Genomic DNA, 16,721 nt, shown 5'->3' on the forward strand with positions numbered 1-16,721 from the left:
CCCCCTTTATCATGGCATTACAGTTGTGGCAAGGAAAGTTACCAGAGGGAGGAGAAGATAAGAAGTTCTGAGGTGGTATATAAGTGTAATTTTTTACCAGTGTGTCTCAGATTATTGGCACGCTTATTGGTGAATCTACACTCACCGAGCACTTTATTAGGAACACCTGTACACCTGCTTATTCATGCAATTATCCATTCAGACAATCATGTTGCAGCAGTACAATGCATAAGATCATGCAGATACAGGTCAGCAGCTTCAGTTCATGATAGCCTGGGAGATAGGAGAAAAGGTGTTGACACATACCACAGACTGACCACTAGGGGGAGAGGGCTTGGGGGTGAGCAGACTGGTCCTATTTACTTATCTGGCTCTGGATAAAGTAATGTTCAGGTTTCTTTCATCATATCCCTTAGACATGAAGCAGCCATGTAGGTCCATAGCCTGTGTCTCAAAGTCAGCCTCAGAACTACATATTCTTTTTAGTTTTAAGACTTGACTGTAGGGCAACCCTCTTTTTAAGCTGGAAGGGTGATAGCTGGAATAATGTAAAAATATTTTTGTCGGTCTTTTTACGGTATATAGTAGTGTTCAACCCATCGGTTTTGGTAACCCGTACATCAAGAAAAGACACCGATTCCCTGCTTGCCTCCAATGTAAACCTGATAGAGGGTACTCTAGAATTAATGTTTGTCATGAACTCATTCAGCTTGTCAAAGAAATCGGTGAAAACAAAAAAACAAATCATCAATGTAGCAATACCAACATTTCCAATAAGGAGAAAAGGGGTTCCCACTGCACACATAATCCTCTTCAAACTTTCCCATAAATAAGTTTGCATAATATTAATATTAAACTATATTAAAAGAAGCATAATTAAGTACACAAAACATAATTGGATTATTATAAATGATGACTAAATTAGCTGTATTTTCATTAAATGTACATGGTCTCAACACTAATTTAAAGATTGCAGAATGCATTGATGTTCTAGGCAGGAAAAAGGCCGATATTGCACTACTCCAGGAAACCCATACATTAGAAGAAGATATTCATAAAGTTGGGAATAACACTTATAGAGTCGCTGCCTATTCATCTTCCAAGAGCAAAACTAAAGGAGTAATTATTTTAATTCGCAATAATTTGAAATTACATATTGTTAATAAAGGCAAAGACCTAGATGGCAGAATTGCCTATTTACGGGGAGTTTTTTGTGGTAAAAAAATAGCATTGGTGGCATGCTATGCACCTAACTCATATGAACCGGTGTTCTTTGAATCACTATCAAAAGTAATTTCTGAAATGGTTGATTATGATATTATTGGTGGTGACATGAATGCTGTAATTGATCCTGTGCTAGATCCAAGAAGACTCTAAGCAATACTTCAGCCAATTCAGCATTGACCAACTTAATAATTAATTATGCACTGGTAGATATATGGAGAACCAAGAATCCTACATTGAAAGAGTTCACCTTTCTTTCTGCAAGGCATCATACATTTTCAAGGATAGACTATTTTGATTTCTTCTAAAATTGTACATTTAGTTAAAAGTGTTGAAATTGTGCACGTCAATATCAGACCACCATGCCAATGTATGCACATTTCTTTTTTCTAATGAGTCTAATCGAGCCCCAAGATGGAGACTTAACTTAACATTATTACAGAACTCACATTTCTGCAAGCAGTTGAAGACTGGTTTAAGTGAGTTTCTTCTTTTCAACTATGATTCAGTCAAGGATATTAGACATCTGTGGAATGCTGTAAAAGGGTATATTCGTAATAATGCAATAGCCTTCTCCTCAGCCCATAATAGGGCAGAGCTCAAGGCAATTGCGGATTTAGAATGTACCTGGTCACGCCTGATTAGAGAACAACAAAATAGTCCAAATCCTGATAAAGAAAAAGAAGTATCTAAAGTTAAAGCTGAATTGAATGCATTAATCACCAAGAGAGCCAAATTTCTAATCCATAGGGTGAGACAGACTATCTGGATGGAAGTAGACCGAGCTTCCTTTTAGCAAGCAAACTTCGTAATAATGAACAATTAGCTCATATCCCTTCAGTTATGAATAATGATGGTACCCTTCTATATGATCCGATACTAATTAATCAAGAATTTGAACAATTTTATAAGAATTTATATACATCTCAATTACAGACGGCAAATAAAGAGTTTGCAAACAAAGAGTAAGAGGCATTTATCCTCTGATGATGCTGATTTCTTAAATTCTCAAAGAACTCACTCAAAGAATTGTTTGAAGCATTGGAAGACATGAAACTTGGTAAATCCCCTGGAATAGATGGCATTCCACCTGAATTTTATTCTCAGTTTTGGTCTGACTTAGGACCAATACATTTAGAAATGATTCATATAGCTATTAAAGAGGGAAGTTTTCACAAGGATATCAATACTGCCATTATCTCCCTCATATACAAGAAGGGGAAGGACCCCAATTTATGCACAAGTTTCAGGCCCATATCGCTTTTAAATTCAGAAATCAAACTCTATGCTAAAGTTATAGCTCGCTGTTTAGAGAAGGTCATTCCTGTATTAGTTCATTATGACCAAACAGGCTTTATGAAACACAGATTTTCATCAGATAATATACGAAGACTGCTGCATATAATACATGCTGCATCAGACATCTCATCCCCATGTGCTATACTGTCAGTTGATGCTGAAAAAGCATTTGATAGGCTAGAGTGGCCCTTCTTGTGGTACATAATGCAGAGAATGGGCTTTGGGGAGAAATTCATGAATATGCTGAAGATTCTATATAACAATCCAAGTGCTATGGTCTTAACAGGCAACCAGTGGTCACCCAGATTCTCAATCCAACGTGGCACACGACAAGGATGCCCTGTCTCTGCATTACTATTTGCAATCTCGCTAGAGCCACTGGCACAGAAAATACGATTTTCTGATGAAGTGAAGCAGATAGTGGTAAAAGATACTGATCATAAAATTTCTCTATATGCGGATGATCTGCTATTGTATATGGATCAGGTACCAACTACACTTCCTAATGTCTTAAATATCTTTAGCGAATTTAGTTCTATATCTGGTTACAAGATTAATTTGAATAAATCATCTCTTTTACCTTTGAATAGTGCCATGGTAGAGCTAAATTTGAATACAGAAATACAAATTGTCCAAAATTTTAAGTATTTGGGAATCGATATATATGCCTCACTAGATACAATAGTAGCAAAGAATTATAAAAGAATCTACAAAACAATTAAAGGAGACCTAAACAACTGGCTCAATTTAACAGTATCTTTGGCAGGACGAATTTCAATTATCAAGATGAACATTCTACCAAGAGTCAATTTTTTAGCTAGCATGTTGCCTTTATCACCACCAGACGGGTTCTGGGACAAGCTGCAGACTAGAATTGCGAAATATATTTGGAAAGAACAATATCCAAGAATCAGATACACAGTGTTACAGTACGACAAAAAAAGTGGAGGCCTTAATGTTCCCAATTTTGAGTTATATTATTACTCCTTTATGCTTCGAGCATTGAAAAATTGGTTTGAAGAAAGGACAAATGTATCCTGGGTTGAAATTGAAAAAAAAATAGTTTCACCACTTAAACTTGGAGATATATTGTTCTCTGCTATGTCTCTTAAAGATTGTGTCCATAAATTTGGACCAATTATTGGCCAAGCTGTTAAGGTGTGGAAACATATAGAGAAATTGTGTAAATGGGAAGTAGACTGGCATAATAATACACCGATTTTTCAAAATACATTGTTACGTATTGGAAATAAAGCCATCCGATTCCCACAGTGGCAAACCCGCGGGATACATTACCTTTCAGATATAATAAACAATGACGGCCTAATGTCTTTCCAAGAGTTGAAATATACATACAATTTACCTGGCTCATCTTTTTTTTTTTTATTTACAACTACGCACTGCCATGCGTACATATGGAGTACCTTGGAATCATCCTCTTCCAACACATCCAATGGTTAAGATCTTACAGAGTTTAAATGGTGGAAGTGGCCTTACCTCATACATATATAAAAAGATGCAACAGAAATTACTCGGATATATTGGTATTATTACAGTATGGAATGTAGATTTGAAAAATTATGGACAGGCTATTGATTGGAAGAGAATATGGAACAACATTTCCCTTACATCACGTAATTATAACCACCAATTGATACAGTACAAAATGATCCACAGATATTATTTGTCAACTAGGAAATGTTGCCAGCTGAGGATGATCCCAAGCCCAATATGCTTTCTGTGTAACCAAAAGTCTATTGGTACGTATGTACACATGTTTTTTGAGTGTTCTTCAGTTAAACAATTTTGGAGCCAAGTGACTGACATAGTATCCGATATCATTGGGGTTCAGATACCGTGCCTCCCAAACATTGTATTGCTGAACGATGATTCTCCTCTTAATTTATTAAACCATCAGAAAAGGGTTCTTTTTGCTGGCTTAATTGCAGCCAAAAAGATCCTTATCAAAAGATGGATACCCCCACATACTCTATCGATTAATCAATGGATATCTTCCTTTCATAATGTACTAGACTTAGAATTGTCAATTGCATCTGCAAACAATGCGAAAGGAGAAACATTAGAGGCCGTTAAAAGAGCTGCTGATCTGGTGATATCTTTTATGTAAAATATGATTGTAGATAGGTGTATATTTTTATACGAGGAAGGGCGAGTGTGAGGGGGTACATGCCTAGTTTTGTGTACAATTATGATATGTTATATTAATATGAATAGATGAATTTATATGATTGCAGATAAGCAACACTATATTATTTGTGAAGCGGCAAGAGGGGTGGGGGGAGGGGTGTGGGAGGCGGAGTGGGCAAGGGGATGGCTCCTTGTCCCCCTTTTTCTTTTTTTTTGTATTTGTGTGTATAATTTGTATATTTGTATGTTTATGCCACCTTGTGAGGATGGCGTGGAAAAACTAATAAAAAGTTGGTCACAAAAAAAAAAAAAAATAAGTTTGCATAATTAGGTGAAAAGGGGCTGCCCATAGAGACACCTTGAATCTACAGGTAAAAATATTTTTCAAATCTGAAATGGTTCTTGTGAAGAACCTCTTGGGCTAGATCCATCAGTAGCTCTGTAGGGAGTGTCTTGTCCTCTCTTAGATCCAAAAAATACTGTAAAGCCTCTGAGCTCTCTCTGTGAGGCACATTGGTGTATAGACTAGACACATCAATGGTGCATAAATATCAGAATCTGTAATATCATCTACTGAATGCAACTTGTTAAGGAAATCTGAAGTGTCTCTTAAATAACATGGTAGTTTGAACAGAGTATTTTATATGTAAATCAACAAACTTGGAAATAGTCTCAGTAAGTGACCCAATACCAGCCAGTATAGGGCGTCCTGGAACAGGTTCCTGAAAATTTTTATGAATCTTAGGTAAAGTGTAAAACACAGGACGCACTGGGTGTTCTCTCACCATGTACCTATATTCATCTTTAGATATGAGCTGGTCAGCCAATGCTCTCTCAAGTGTACTCTTAATTTCATTATGAAATTTGATGGTGGGGTCACCATTCAACTGGGTATAGAAATTACTGCTTTCTCTTCCCCACCTAGATTCGCCAATAAGCGTGCCAATAATCTGAGAGACACACTGGTAAGAAATGACACTTATATACCACCTCAGCACTTCTTATCTTCTCCTCCCTCTGGTAACTTTCCTTGCCACAACTGTAATGCCGTGATAAAGGGGGATTTCTTTCTACACCCACATACTGGCAAAAAAATAAAAGTAAGAGGCAGGATTTCATGTAACACCAAGTATGTTGTTTACATACTGAAATGTCCATGTGGCTTCTACTATGTTGGTAAAACCTCCTTTTTTTGAATCTGTATGCACAAGAGCCTGTACCCTAAAGACAACAAGAAGAGTTTGGAGTTGAGCGAGCTATTCTTCCTTTGTCTGTGTTTGGTATGCTGCATTCCATTGTACTTGGAACTTGGGGAAAAACACAACTTCGGACTTCTAAAAGTGCAACAGAACAGTCCTTGAAGTCAGAGCTCCCAGAATGAAATTCGAACAAGAATTTCTGACTGGGAGCTCTGTTTGCTGACATAAACACACCTGATGTCACAGCAGTATGGCGGTGCTTATGGTGAAAGGTAAACTGAATTCTAATAGAATTTTAATTGAATTAAAAGGAACAGTACAGGAGTTGTTGTGTAGTGGAAGCTTCATCTTAATGACCAGAACGGGGTTTGTTCAAACTGAACATTTATTCTCCTTCATACTGCAGTTTAATGAAAGGGGAGAAACAGCGGACCTTGCATCCAACATCTTGAATACACAAGCGAGCGACAAAACTAGAGCAGCTACTTCCTTGAAACTTCAAAATAAAAGCAGCTCTGTCTGTAGCTTGAAGAAGGCATTTCAAAGTAAATAAATCCATAGTAACATTGAATAATCATCATTACCAGGTTTCTAATGATGTCACATTTACTGTAAATACTATAACTGAAAATAGTACGTCTTTTATATTTCTTGATATACAAGTTAAACTAAACATTAATTGCCTTATGTAATTGCTTAAATCAAACAATTCACAACAGGAGTAGAAAAGAAGAGAAATACAACACAATACATTTTTATAATACAGGGTTTAAACCATACGAAATGATTGAATGTTTGATCAATGCAGAAAATGTAAAAAAAAACCCACACAAATAATACAAAAAAAACAGAACACAAGGACATAAAAATGCATGCAGTTAACAGTTGCAACATATTGTTACACAAAAGCATCATAACCTGATCTTACCTGAGAGTTTCCAGTCTGCAGTGTGGACTCTCCAGTCCAGCAGAGAGCAGATTCACTCCTGAATCCTGCAGGTTGTTATTACTCAGGTCCAGCTCTCTCAGACTAGAGGACTGGGAGCTGAGAACTGAGGCCAGAGCTTCACAGCTTGTCTCTGACAGCTTACAGCCACTCAGCCTTAACGGACATGAACAGAGATGAAAATGTTATTATCTTATATTTTATGTTGTCTGTGTTTTTTCTTTCAGATTACTATTACTAATAATAATAAACTTGATTAATCTAAAAGCAGAGGTTACAGTGTATTTTGCATGATGCTGCAGCTCACTAATCTGAGTGTAGCACTAACAGAGCCAGTGAAGCTGGTTTGATTCCCACTGGAGTCACCAATTAGGGTTGGTCAGATGGACGATGGACGATCGAAATCAAATCAAAACTGAGGATTCAAACTTAGGCTACCTACAGAGTGAACTCCGGTCACACTGATCCGTCAGAAAACGGACAGAATTACTAACGGATAGATTTCTGTCCGTTGGGTTGTTTTGGAATGTCAATGCTATTTAAAAAAAAACGCCTCTGATTTGCGGTGACAAATTGGTCAAGAAAAAGTTCAACTGGGTTGCACTGCCCACCGTTGCCTGGACAACGGACAGCTCTCTCAAAATGAATTGAAATGAACAGAGACGGACAGACACAAGGACTACTCTCCATTCTCTCCTAGGTACCGAAATTTCAAAAAGGTAGGAGTCGGACTACTACGCCTACCAAACATGAAGCGAAGTGCTGCAGTCATGCAGTTGCATCACTATGCCTAGTATTTAAAATATTTTTTTTATAATCAGATGATCTGCTTAATGAGGTTGCTTAAGCATAGGCTATAGGGAGGAAAAGTAAGGAAAGACCGGGTGAGTAGGTGAGGATGGGCTGTGGGCTCAAATGTGTTAAAAATAGAAATAGTAATTAATATCCAACATAGGCTACATACATGTAAAAAGTATAAAAGAAAGTATATATAAAAATTTTAGCACCAGAGCAGCTCACATGAGAGCCTTGTCCGTTTCATTAGGGACATATGGAAGAACATCTTTTCTTGTTCGTCTATAAAATCCCCCCAAACAACGATGTCATCGTCCATCGCGATGTTTCACTGTGGACATCGTCATATGCCAATTTGGTAGACATCGCCAGACCCTATCACCAATGCTTAAAATGTATTCACACATGGTACTGTAAGGTGATTTGGATAAATACATCCACCAAATGTTACATGCTATTTATGCTTTACAAAAAGCCATAAAGAAGAATAGTGAGATATATAAAGCAGATTTAAAGTGTTTTAACAGATGAGCCTGAACCCTCAGGAAGGCATTCCACTGTCTAGAGGCCCTGATTGGAAAAGTGTTTCACCTTCAGTCTTGAGTCTAGACTGAGGGAAAGTCAGAAGGACCTGAAGATCTCAGCTTGCTCTCCGGCTCACAGGGAACTAAGAGCTCTGCAGTAAAACTCATGGACAAAACTAGCCATGCTTTAAATGTGATCAGTGAAATCTTAATATTAATTCTGTATCTTAGTGCTAACCAGTAGACAGATACTAAAATTGGGGATATATGATCTCTGTTTAACACTAGTTAAAATCCTAGCTGATCTATTCTGTACAAGCTGGCGGTGTGACAGTGAATTATGGCTGAGACAGGAATAGAGAGAAATGCAGTAATCTAAATGACATGATTTCAGTGCAAAGATGATCTTCTCTAAATCCTTCATGGCTGTGTATATGAAGTTGGATCAGAATTAAACAAGTGCTGGAAAATTCACAAACTTTTTTTTCAGTGAAAATGAAATTGAAATTCAAAAAGGCAGATGTAAAATTACTTTGAAATTCTGATGTAAAACTTGCAGGGTCACCCTTTGGAGATTCAGGAATCCTGACCTGAGAGACTGTTTTGAGAGCATAGACCTTAGTTTGGAGAAATGTGTCAATTTAATTGAAAAAACTGTAAATGGATCTTACCTCAGAGTTTCCAGTCTACAGTGTGGACTCTCTAGTCCAGCAGAGAGCAGCTTCACTCCTGAATCCCGCAGGTCGTTGTGACTCAGGTCTAGCTCTCTCAGACTAGAGGACTGGGAGCTGAGAACTGAGGCCAGAGCTTCACAGCTTCTCTCTGACATCTTACAGACACTCAGCCTTAACGGACATGAACAGAGATGAAAATGTTATTCTCTTACGTTCTAATATCAATGTTGTCTGTGTTTTTTCTTTCAGATTACTACTAATAATAATGATAAACTTTATTTATTTTTTTGGTGTTGTAGCTCACTGAGCTGCACTAACAAAGCCTGAGACACTGGTTTGATTCCCACTGGGATCACCAATGCTAAAAATGTATTTACAAATGGTACTGTAAGGTGATTTGGATAAATACATCCACCAAATGGTACATGCTGTTATGCTTTACAAAAAGCCATAAAGAAGAATAGTGAGATATATAAAGCAGATTTAAAGTGTTTTAACAGATGAGCCTGAACCCTCAGGAAGGCATTCCACTGTCTAGAGGCCCTGATGGGAAAAGTGTTTCACCTTCAGTCTTGAGTCTAGACTGAGGGAAAGTCAGAAGGACCTGAAGATCTCAGCTTGCTCTCCGGCTCACAGGGAACTAAGAGCTCTGCAGTGAAACTCATGGACAAAACTAGCCATGCTTTAAATGTGATCAGTGAAATCTTAATATTAATTCTGTATCTTAGTGCTAACCAGTAGACAGATACTAAAATTGGGGATATATGATCTCTGTTTAACACTAGTTAAAATCCTAGCTGATCTATTCTGTACAAGCTGGCGGTGTGACAGTGAATTATGGCTGAGACAGGAATAGAGAGAAGTGCAGTAATCTAAATGACATGATTTCAGTGCAAAGATGATCTTCTCTAAATCCTTCATGGCTGTGTATATGAAGTTGGATCAGAATTAAACAAGTGCTGGAAAATTCACAAACTTTTTTTTCAGTGAAAATGAAATTGAAATTCAAAAAGGCAGATGTAAAATTACTTTGAAATTCTGATGTAAAACTTGCAGGGTCACCCTTTGCAGATTCAGGAATCCTGACCTGAGAGACTGTTTTGAGAGCATAGACCTTAGTTTGGAGAAATGTGTCAATTTAATTGAAAAAACTGTAAATGGATCTTACCTCAGAGTTTCCAGTCTACAGTGTGGACTCTCTAGTCCAGCAGAGAGCAGCTTCACTCCTGAATCCCGCAGGTCGTTGTGACTCAGGTCTAGCTCTCTCAGACTAGAGGACTGGGAGCTGAGAACTGAGGCCAGAGCTTCACAGCTTCTCTCTGACATCTTACAGACACTCAGCCTTAACGGACATGACCAGAAATGAAAATGTTATTCTCTTACATTCTAATATCAATGTTGTCTGTGTTTTTTCTATCAGATTACTACTAATAATAATGATAAACTTTATTTATTTTTTTGGTGTTGTAGCTCACTGAGCTGCACTAACAAAGCCAGAGACACTGGTTTGATTCCCACTGGGGTCACCAATGCTAAAAATGTATTTACAAATGGTACTGTAAGGTGATTTGGATAAATACATCCACCAAATGGTACATGCTGTTATGCTTTACAAAAAGCCATAAAGAAGAATAGTGAGATATATAAAGCAGATTTAAAGTGTTTTAACGGATGAGCCTGATCCCTCAGGAAGGCATTCCACAGTCTAGAGGCCCTGATGGGAAAAGTGTTTTCACCTTCAGTCTTGAGTCTAGACTGAGGGAAAATCAGAAGGACCTGAAGATCTCAGCTTGCTCTCCGGCTCACAGGGAACTAAGAGCTCTGCAGTGAAACTCATGGACAAAACTAGCCATGCTTTAAATGTGATCAGTGAAATCTTGATATTAATTCTGTATCTTAGTGCTAACCAGTAGACAGATACTAAAATTGGGGATATATGATCTCTGTTTAACACTAGTTCAAATCCTAGCTGATCTATTCTCAACAAACTGGAGGTGTGACAGTGAATTATGGCTGAGACAGTAATAGAGAGAAGTGCAGTAATCTAAATGACATGATTTCAGAGCATAGATGATCTTCTCTAAATCCTTCATGGCTGTGTATATGAAGTTGGATCAGAATTAAACAAGTGCTGGAAAATTCACAAACGTTTTTTTCCAGTGAAAATGAAATTGAAATTCAAAAAGGCAGATGTAAAATGACTTTGAAATGCTGATGTAAAACTTGCAGGGTCGCCCTTTGCTGATTCAGGAATCCTGACCTGAGAGACTGTTTTGAGAGCATGGACCTTAGTTTGGAGAAATGTATCAATTCAATTGAAGAAACTGTAAATGTCTCTTACCTGAGAATTTCCAGTCTGCAGTGTGGACTCTCAAGTCCAGCAGAGAGCAGATTCACTCCTGAATCCTGCAGGTTGTTGTTACTCAGGTCCAGCTCTCTCAGACTAGAGGACTGGGAGCTGAGAACTGAGGCCAGAGCTTCACAGCTTCTCTCTGACAGCTTACAGAGACTCAGCCTTAATGGACATGAACAGAGATGAAAATGTTATTCTCTTATATTTGAATGTTGATGTCTGTGTTTTTTCTTTCAGATTACTACTACTAATAATGATCAACTTGATTCATCTAAAAGCAGAGGTTACAGTGTATTTTGCATGATACTGCAGTTCACTGAGCTGAGTGTAGCACTAACAGAGCCAGTGAAGCTGGTTTGATTCCCACTGGGGTCACCAATGCAAAAATGTATTCACACATGGTACTGTAAGGTGATTTGGATAAATACATCCACCAAATGGTACATGCTATGTTATGCTTTACAAAAAGCCATAAAGAAGAATAGTGAGATATATAAAGCAGATTTAAAGTTTTTTAACAGATGAGCCTGATCCCTCAGGAAGGCATTCCACAGTCTAGAGGCCCTGATGGGAAAAGTGTTTCACCTTCAGTCTTGAGTCTAGACTGAGGGAAAGTCAGAAGGACCTGAGGATCTCAGCTTGCTCTCCGGCTCACAGGGAACTAAGAGCTCTGCAGCCATGCTTTAAATGTGATCAGTGAAATCTTACTAATAATTCTGTATCTTAGTGGTAACCAGTAGACAGATACTAAAATTGGGGATATATGATCTCTGTTTAACACTAGTTCAAATCCTAGCTGATCTATTCTGAACAAGCTGGAGGTGTGACAGTGAGTTATGGCTGAGACAGGAATAGAGAGAAGTGCAGTAATGTAAATGACATGATTTCAGAGCATAGATGATCTTCTCTAATTCTTTCATGACTGTGTATATGAAGTTGGATCAGAATTAAACAAACTTTTTTCCAGTGAAAATGAAAATGAAATTCAAAAAGGCAGATGTAAAATGACTTTGAAATTCTGATGTAAAACTTGCAGGGTCACCCTTTGCAGATTCAGGAATCCTGACCTGAGAGACTATTTTGAGAGCATAGACGTTAGTTTGGAGAAATGTGTCAATTTAATTGAAAAAAATGTAAGTGGATCTTACCTCAGAGTTTCCAGTCTACAGTGTGGACTCTCCAGTCCAGCAGAGAGCAGCTTCACTCCTGAATCCTGCAGGTCGTTGTTACTCAGGTCTAGCTCTCTCAGACTAGAGGACTGGGAGCTGAGAACTGAAGCCAGAGCTTCACAGCTTCTCTCTGACATCTTACAGACACTCAGCCTTAACGGACATGAACAGAAATAAAAATGTTATTCTCTTACATTCTAATATCAATGTTGTTTGTGTTTTTTCTTTCAGATTACTACTACTAATAATGATAAACTTGATTCATCTAAAAGCAGAGGTTACAGTGTATTTTGCATGATACTGCAGCTCACTGAGCTGAGTGTAGCACTAACAGAGCCAGTGAAGCTGGTTTGATTCCCACTGGAGTCACCAATGCAAAAATGTATTCACACATGGTACTGTAAGGTGATTTGGATAAATACATCCACCAAATGGTACATGCAATGTTATGCTTTACAAAAAGCCATAAAGAAGAATAGTGAGATATATAAAGCAGATTTAAAGTGTTTTAACAGATGAGCCTGATCCCTCAGGAATCATTCCACAGTCTAGAAGCCCTGATGGGAAAAGTGTTTCACCTTCAGTCTTGAGTCTAGACTGAGGGAAAGTCAGAAGGACCTGAAGATCTCAGCTTGCTCTCCGGCTCACAGGGAACTAAGAGCTCTGCAGCCATGCTTTAAATGTGATCAGTGAAATCTTACTAATAATTCTGTATCTTAGTGGTAACCAGTAGACAGATACTAAAATTGGGGATATATGATCTCTGTTTAACACTAGTTAAAATCCTAGCTGATCTATTCTGAACAAGCTGGAGGTGTGACAGTGAATTATGGCTGAGACAGGAATAGAGAGTGCAGTAATGTAAATGACATGATTTCAGAGCATAGATGATCTTCTCTAAATCTTTCATGACTGTGTATATGAAGTTGGATCAGAATTAAACAAGTGCTGGAAAATTCACAAACTTTTTTTTCAGTGAAAATGAAAATGAAATTCAAAAAGGCAGATGTAAAATGACTTTGAAATTCTGATGTAAAACTTGCAGGGTCACCCTTTGCAGATTCAGGAATCCTGACCTGAGAGACTGTTTTGAGAGCATAGACCTTAGTTTGGAGAAATGTGTCATTTCAATTGAAAAAAGTGTAAATGTCTCTTACCTGAGAGTTTCCAGTCTGCAATGTGGACTCTCCAGTCCAGCAGAGAGCAGCATCACTCTTGAATCCTGCAGGTCGTTGTTACTCAGGTCCAGCTCTCTCAGACTAGAGGACTGGGAGCTGAGAACTGAGGCCAGAGCTTCACAGCTTCTCTCTGACAGCTTACAGCCACTCAGCCTTAATGGACATGAACAGAGATGAAAATGTTATTCTCTTATATATTAATGTTGATGTTGTCTGTGTTTTTCTTTCAGATTACTACTAATAATAATGATAAACTTGATTCATCTAAAAGCAGCCTCAGCCTGAAGGAGAATTAGTGATGAAGACAAACAATAACTTTGAAAACTTATATTGTTTTTCCTCTGTATGAATAATATTGAATCTATACAGTTTTCTATGCACTTACACAGCTTTATTTGAGGCTTTGACCACTGGCAGCAGCCTCAGAAGAGCCTCCTCTGAAGCAGAGTATTTCTTCAGGTCAAACAGGTCCAGCTCTTCTTCTGATGACAGTAAGATGAAGACCAGAGCCGACCACTGAGTAGGGGAGAGTCTGGCTGTGGAGAGACTTCCTGAACTCAGGTACTGTTGGATCTCCTCCACTAGAGAACGGTCATTCAGCTCATTCAGACAGTGGAACAGATTGATGCTTCTCTCTGGAGAGAGATTCTCCCTGATCTTCTCCTTGATGTACTGGACTGTTTTCTGATTGGTCTGTGAGCTACTTCCTCTCTGTGTCAGCAGCCCTCGTAGGAGAGTCTGATTGGTCTCCAGTGAAAGACCCAGGAGGAAGCGGAGGAACAAGTCCAGGTGTCCATTTGGACTCTGTAAGGCCTTGTCCACAGCACTCTGGTAGAGCTGATTTACCTGAGATTTGTCTCTTAATAGTGTAGATAACCAGGATGTTGACTGAGAGTCGATGAATGAAACGATGAAATAAACAGCAGCCAGAAACTCCTGCATGCTCAGATGGACAAAGCAGAACACCTTTTCCCGGTACAGCCCATGCTCCTCTTTAAAGATCTGTGTGAACACTCCTGAGTACACTGAGGCTGATCTGATATCAATTCCACACTCTGTCAGGTCGGCTTCATAGAAGATCAGGTTGCCTTTCTCCAGCTGCTCAAAAGCCAATTTTCCCAGAGAGAGAATCATCTTCCTGCTCTCTGTAGTCGAGTGTGGATCTGTCTCAGCTCTCCCATGATACTTGACATTCCCCTGTTTGGACTGAACCACCAGGAAGTGGATGTACATCTCAGTCAGGGTCTTGGGCAGGTCTCCTCTCTCACTGGTTTTCAACACATGCTCCAGAACTGTAGCAGTGATCCAGCAGAAGACTGGGATGTGGCACATGATGTGGAGGCTTTGTGAAGTCTTGATGTGGGAGATAATTCTGATGGCCTGCTCCTCATCTCTGAACCTCTTCCTGAAGTACTCCTCCTTCTGTGGGTCAGTGAAGCCTCTCACCTCTGTCACCATGTCAATGCACTCAGCAGGGATCTGATTGGCTGCTGCAGGTCGTGTGGTTATCCAGAGGCGAGCAGAGGGAAGCAGTTTCCCCTTGATGAGGTTTGTCAGCAGCACGTCCACTGAGGTCGACTCTGTAACATCAGTCAGGATCTCGTTCTTCTTGAAGTCTAGAGGAAGTCGACACTCATCCAGACCGTCAAAGATGAACACAACCTGGAACTTGTCAAACCTGCAGATTCCTGCTTCTCTGGTCTCAGTAAAGAAGTGATGAAGAAATTCCACCAAGCTGTACTTTTTCCCTTTCAGCAGATTCAGCTCTCGGAAAGTCAGCGGAAATATGAACTGTATATCTTGGTTGGCTTTGTCTTCAGCCCAGTCCAGAGTGAACTTCTGTGTTAAGACTGTTTTCCCAATGCCAGCCACTCCCTTTGTCATCAGTGTTCTGGTTGGTTGATCTCTTCCAGGTAAGGGTTTAAAGATGTCTACACATTTGATTGGTGTTTCTGGTCTCACTGGTTTCCTGGATGCTGCTTCAATCTGTCTCACCTCATGTTCATCATTGACCTCTCCACTCCCTCCCTCTGTGATGTAAAGCTCTGTGTAGATCTGATTCAGAAGTGTTGGGTTTCCTGCTTTAGCAATCCCTTCAAACAAACACTGAAACTTCTCCTTCAGATTAGACTTGAGTTGACGTTGGCAGATGGGAGCAAATGTTTCTGAATGAACAAACAACAAATGGAATCAATGAGTGGATTTCAGTGTGGATATATATACAGTATTTTCCCACTCCATGATATCTATTGAGCTCATCAGTAATGGACAAACATGTTGTGTGTGTGCAGCCCAGAAGAACTGTATAGATCTGATGCAGATGTGTACAGCATATTGACAGCAGAGTTTGGAAATGTAAACATCTCTCATTTTCCACCATTTCCCCTCTCCATCATGTTAAACCTGTTAAAAGCCTCTTACTGCTCTGCAGAGAGTCAGCCAGCTCCTCCTGTTTCATTCTCCTCAGGAAGTGCAGTGTGATCTGCAGAAAAGCCTCTCTGCTGCTCCTCCTCTGCTCTTCCTCCTCACCGTCCACCACCTCCTCATCCTCCCTCTGCCTCTCTGACCATTCTGGGTAATCTGGACTCAGAATCCCCTGAATCCGTTTCAGCTCGTTCTTCACAAAAGTGGCAATGTTCTCCTCAAGAAGCTGTAACAGAATATTATATAAACACAAAATTCTTATATAGAAATCGTGCAACACAACATCACATCCATCTTGCATGGTTTGAAAGCCCACTGGTCTAAAGAGTGCAGCATGGAGATTATAATGACCAGAATGGTTGATTTGCATTGTCTGTAGCTGAAGTAAAATGTGGTGTTGTACATTTACACACCATAAATATGGAGTCCAAGTTTGTTTGATGCTCCTGAGCAGACTGACCACTGGGAACATTCTTCCTTTGATGGTGAACTCTGTGGAGAAAACATTAAGTATTAGGTCCCCAGATGTCAACACACACACACACACACACACACACACACACACACACACACACACACACACACACACACACACACACACACACACACACACACACACACACACTGTTACGTTCCTTGTATTTTCTAGGTGTTATGTTGGAGGGTTGTCTTTTGTTTCTCCCTCTCGGTCTCTCTCTCCCCTCTACTTGTTCTCCCAGGTCCCTGGTTTGGTGTCCAGTGCAAAGGAAGGAGGTGTCAATCAGCATCAACCAATCGGTGGCCTCCGT

General features: G+C 39.3%; 1 protein-coding gene across 3 annotated transcripts in view; it reads right to left on the reverse strand.

Annotated features, from left to right (window-relative positions):
• Positions 1-16,466, reverse strand: part of LOC139656401 (NACHT, LRR and PYD domains-containing protein 12-like) — a 90,624-nt gene extending 74,158 nt beyond the window's left edge. For 2 of the 3 annotated variants that reach the window (XM_071533963.1, XM_071533965.1), the window contains exons 1-9: positions 16,347-16,466; positions 15,931-16,159; positions 13,895-15,674; positions 13,489-13,662; positions 12,311-12,484; positions 11,151-11,324; positions 9,978-10,151; positions 8,807-8,980; positions 6,799-6,972 (exon numbers count right to left, since the gene is read on the reverse strand). In XM_071533963.1, coding sequence (XP_071390064.1) covers positions 6,799-6,972; positions 8,807-8,980; positions 9,978-10,151; positions 11,151-11,324; positions 12,311-12,484; positions 13,489-13,662; positions 13,895-15,674; positions 15,931-16,159; positions 16,347-16,349 — 3,056 coding nt within the window. In that variant the 5' untranslated portion in view covers positions 16,350-16,466. The remainder of the gene's footprint in view (positions 1-6,798; positions 6,973-8,806; positions 8,981-9,977; positions 10,152-11,150; positions 11,325-12,310; positions 12,485-13,488; positions 13,663-13,894; positions 15,675-15,930; positions 16,160-16,346) is intronic. The other variant, XM_071533964.1, reaches the window with a different exon arrangement.
• Positions 16,467-16,721: the final 255 nt, after the last annotated feature.

Source organism: Centroberyx affinis, unplaced genomic scaffold (assembly GCF_046629955.1).
Source record: "Centroberyx affinis isolate AG114_WGS23_722 - 3 ecotype Tasmania unplaced genomic scaffold, CSIRO-AGI_Caff_v1 ptg002474l_1, whole genome shotgun sequence".
NCBI lineage: Eukaryota > Metazoa > Chordata > Actinopteri > Beryciformes > Berycidae > Centroberyx > Centroberyx affinis.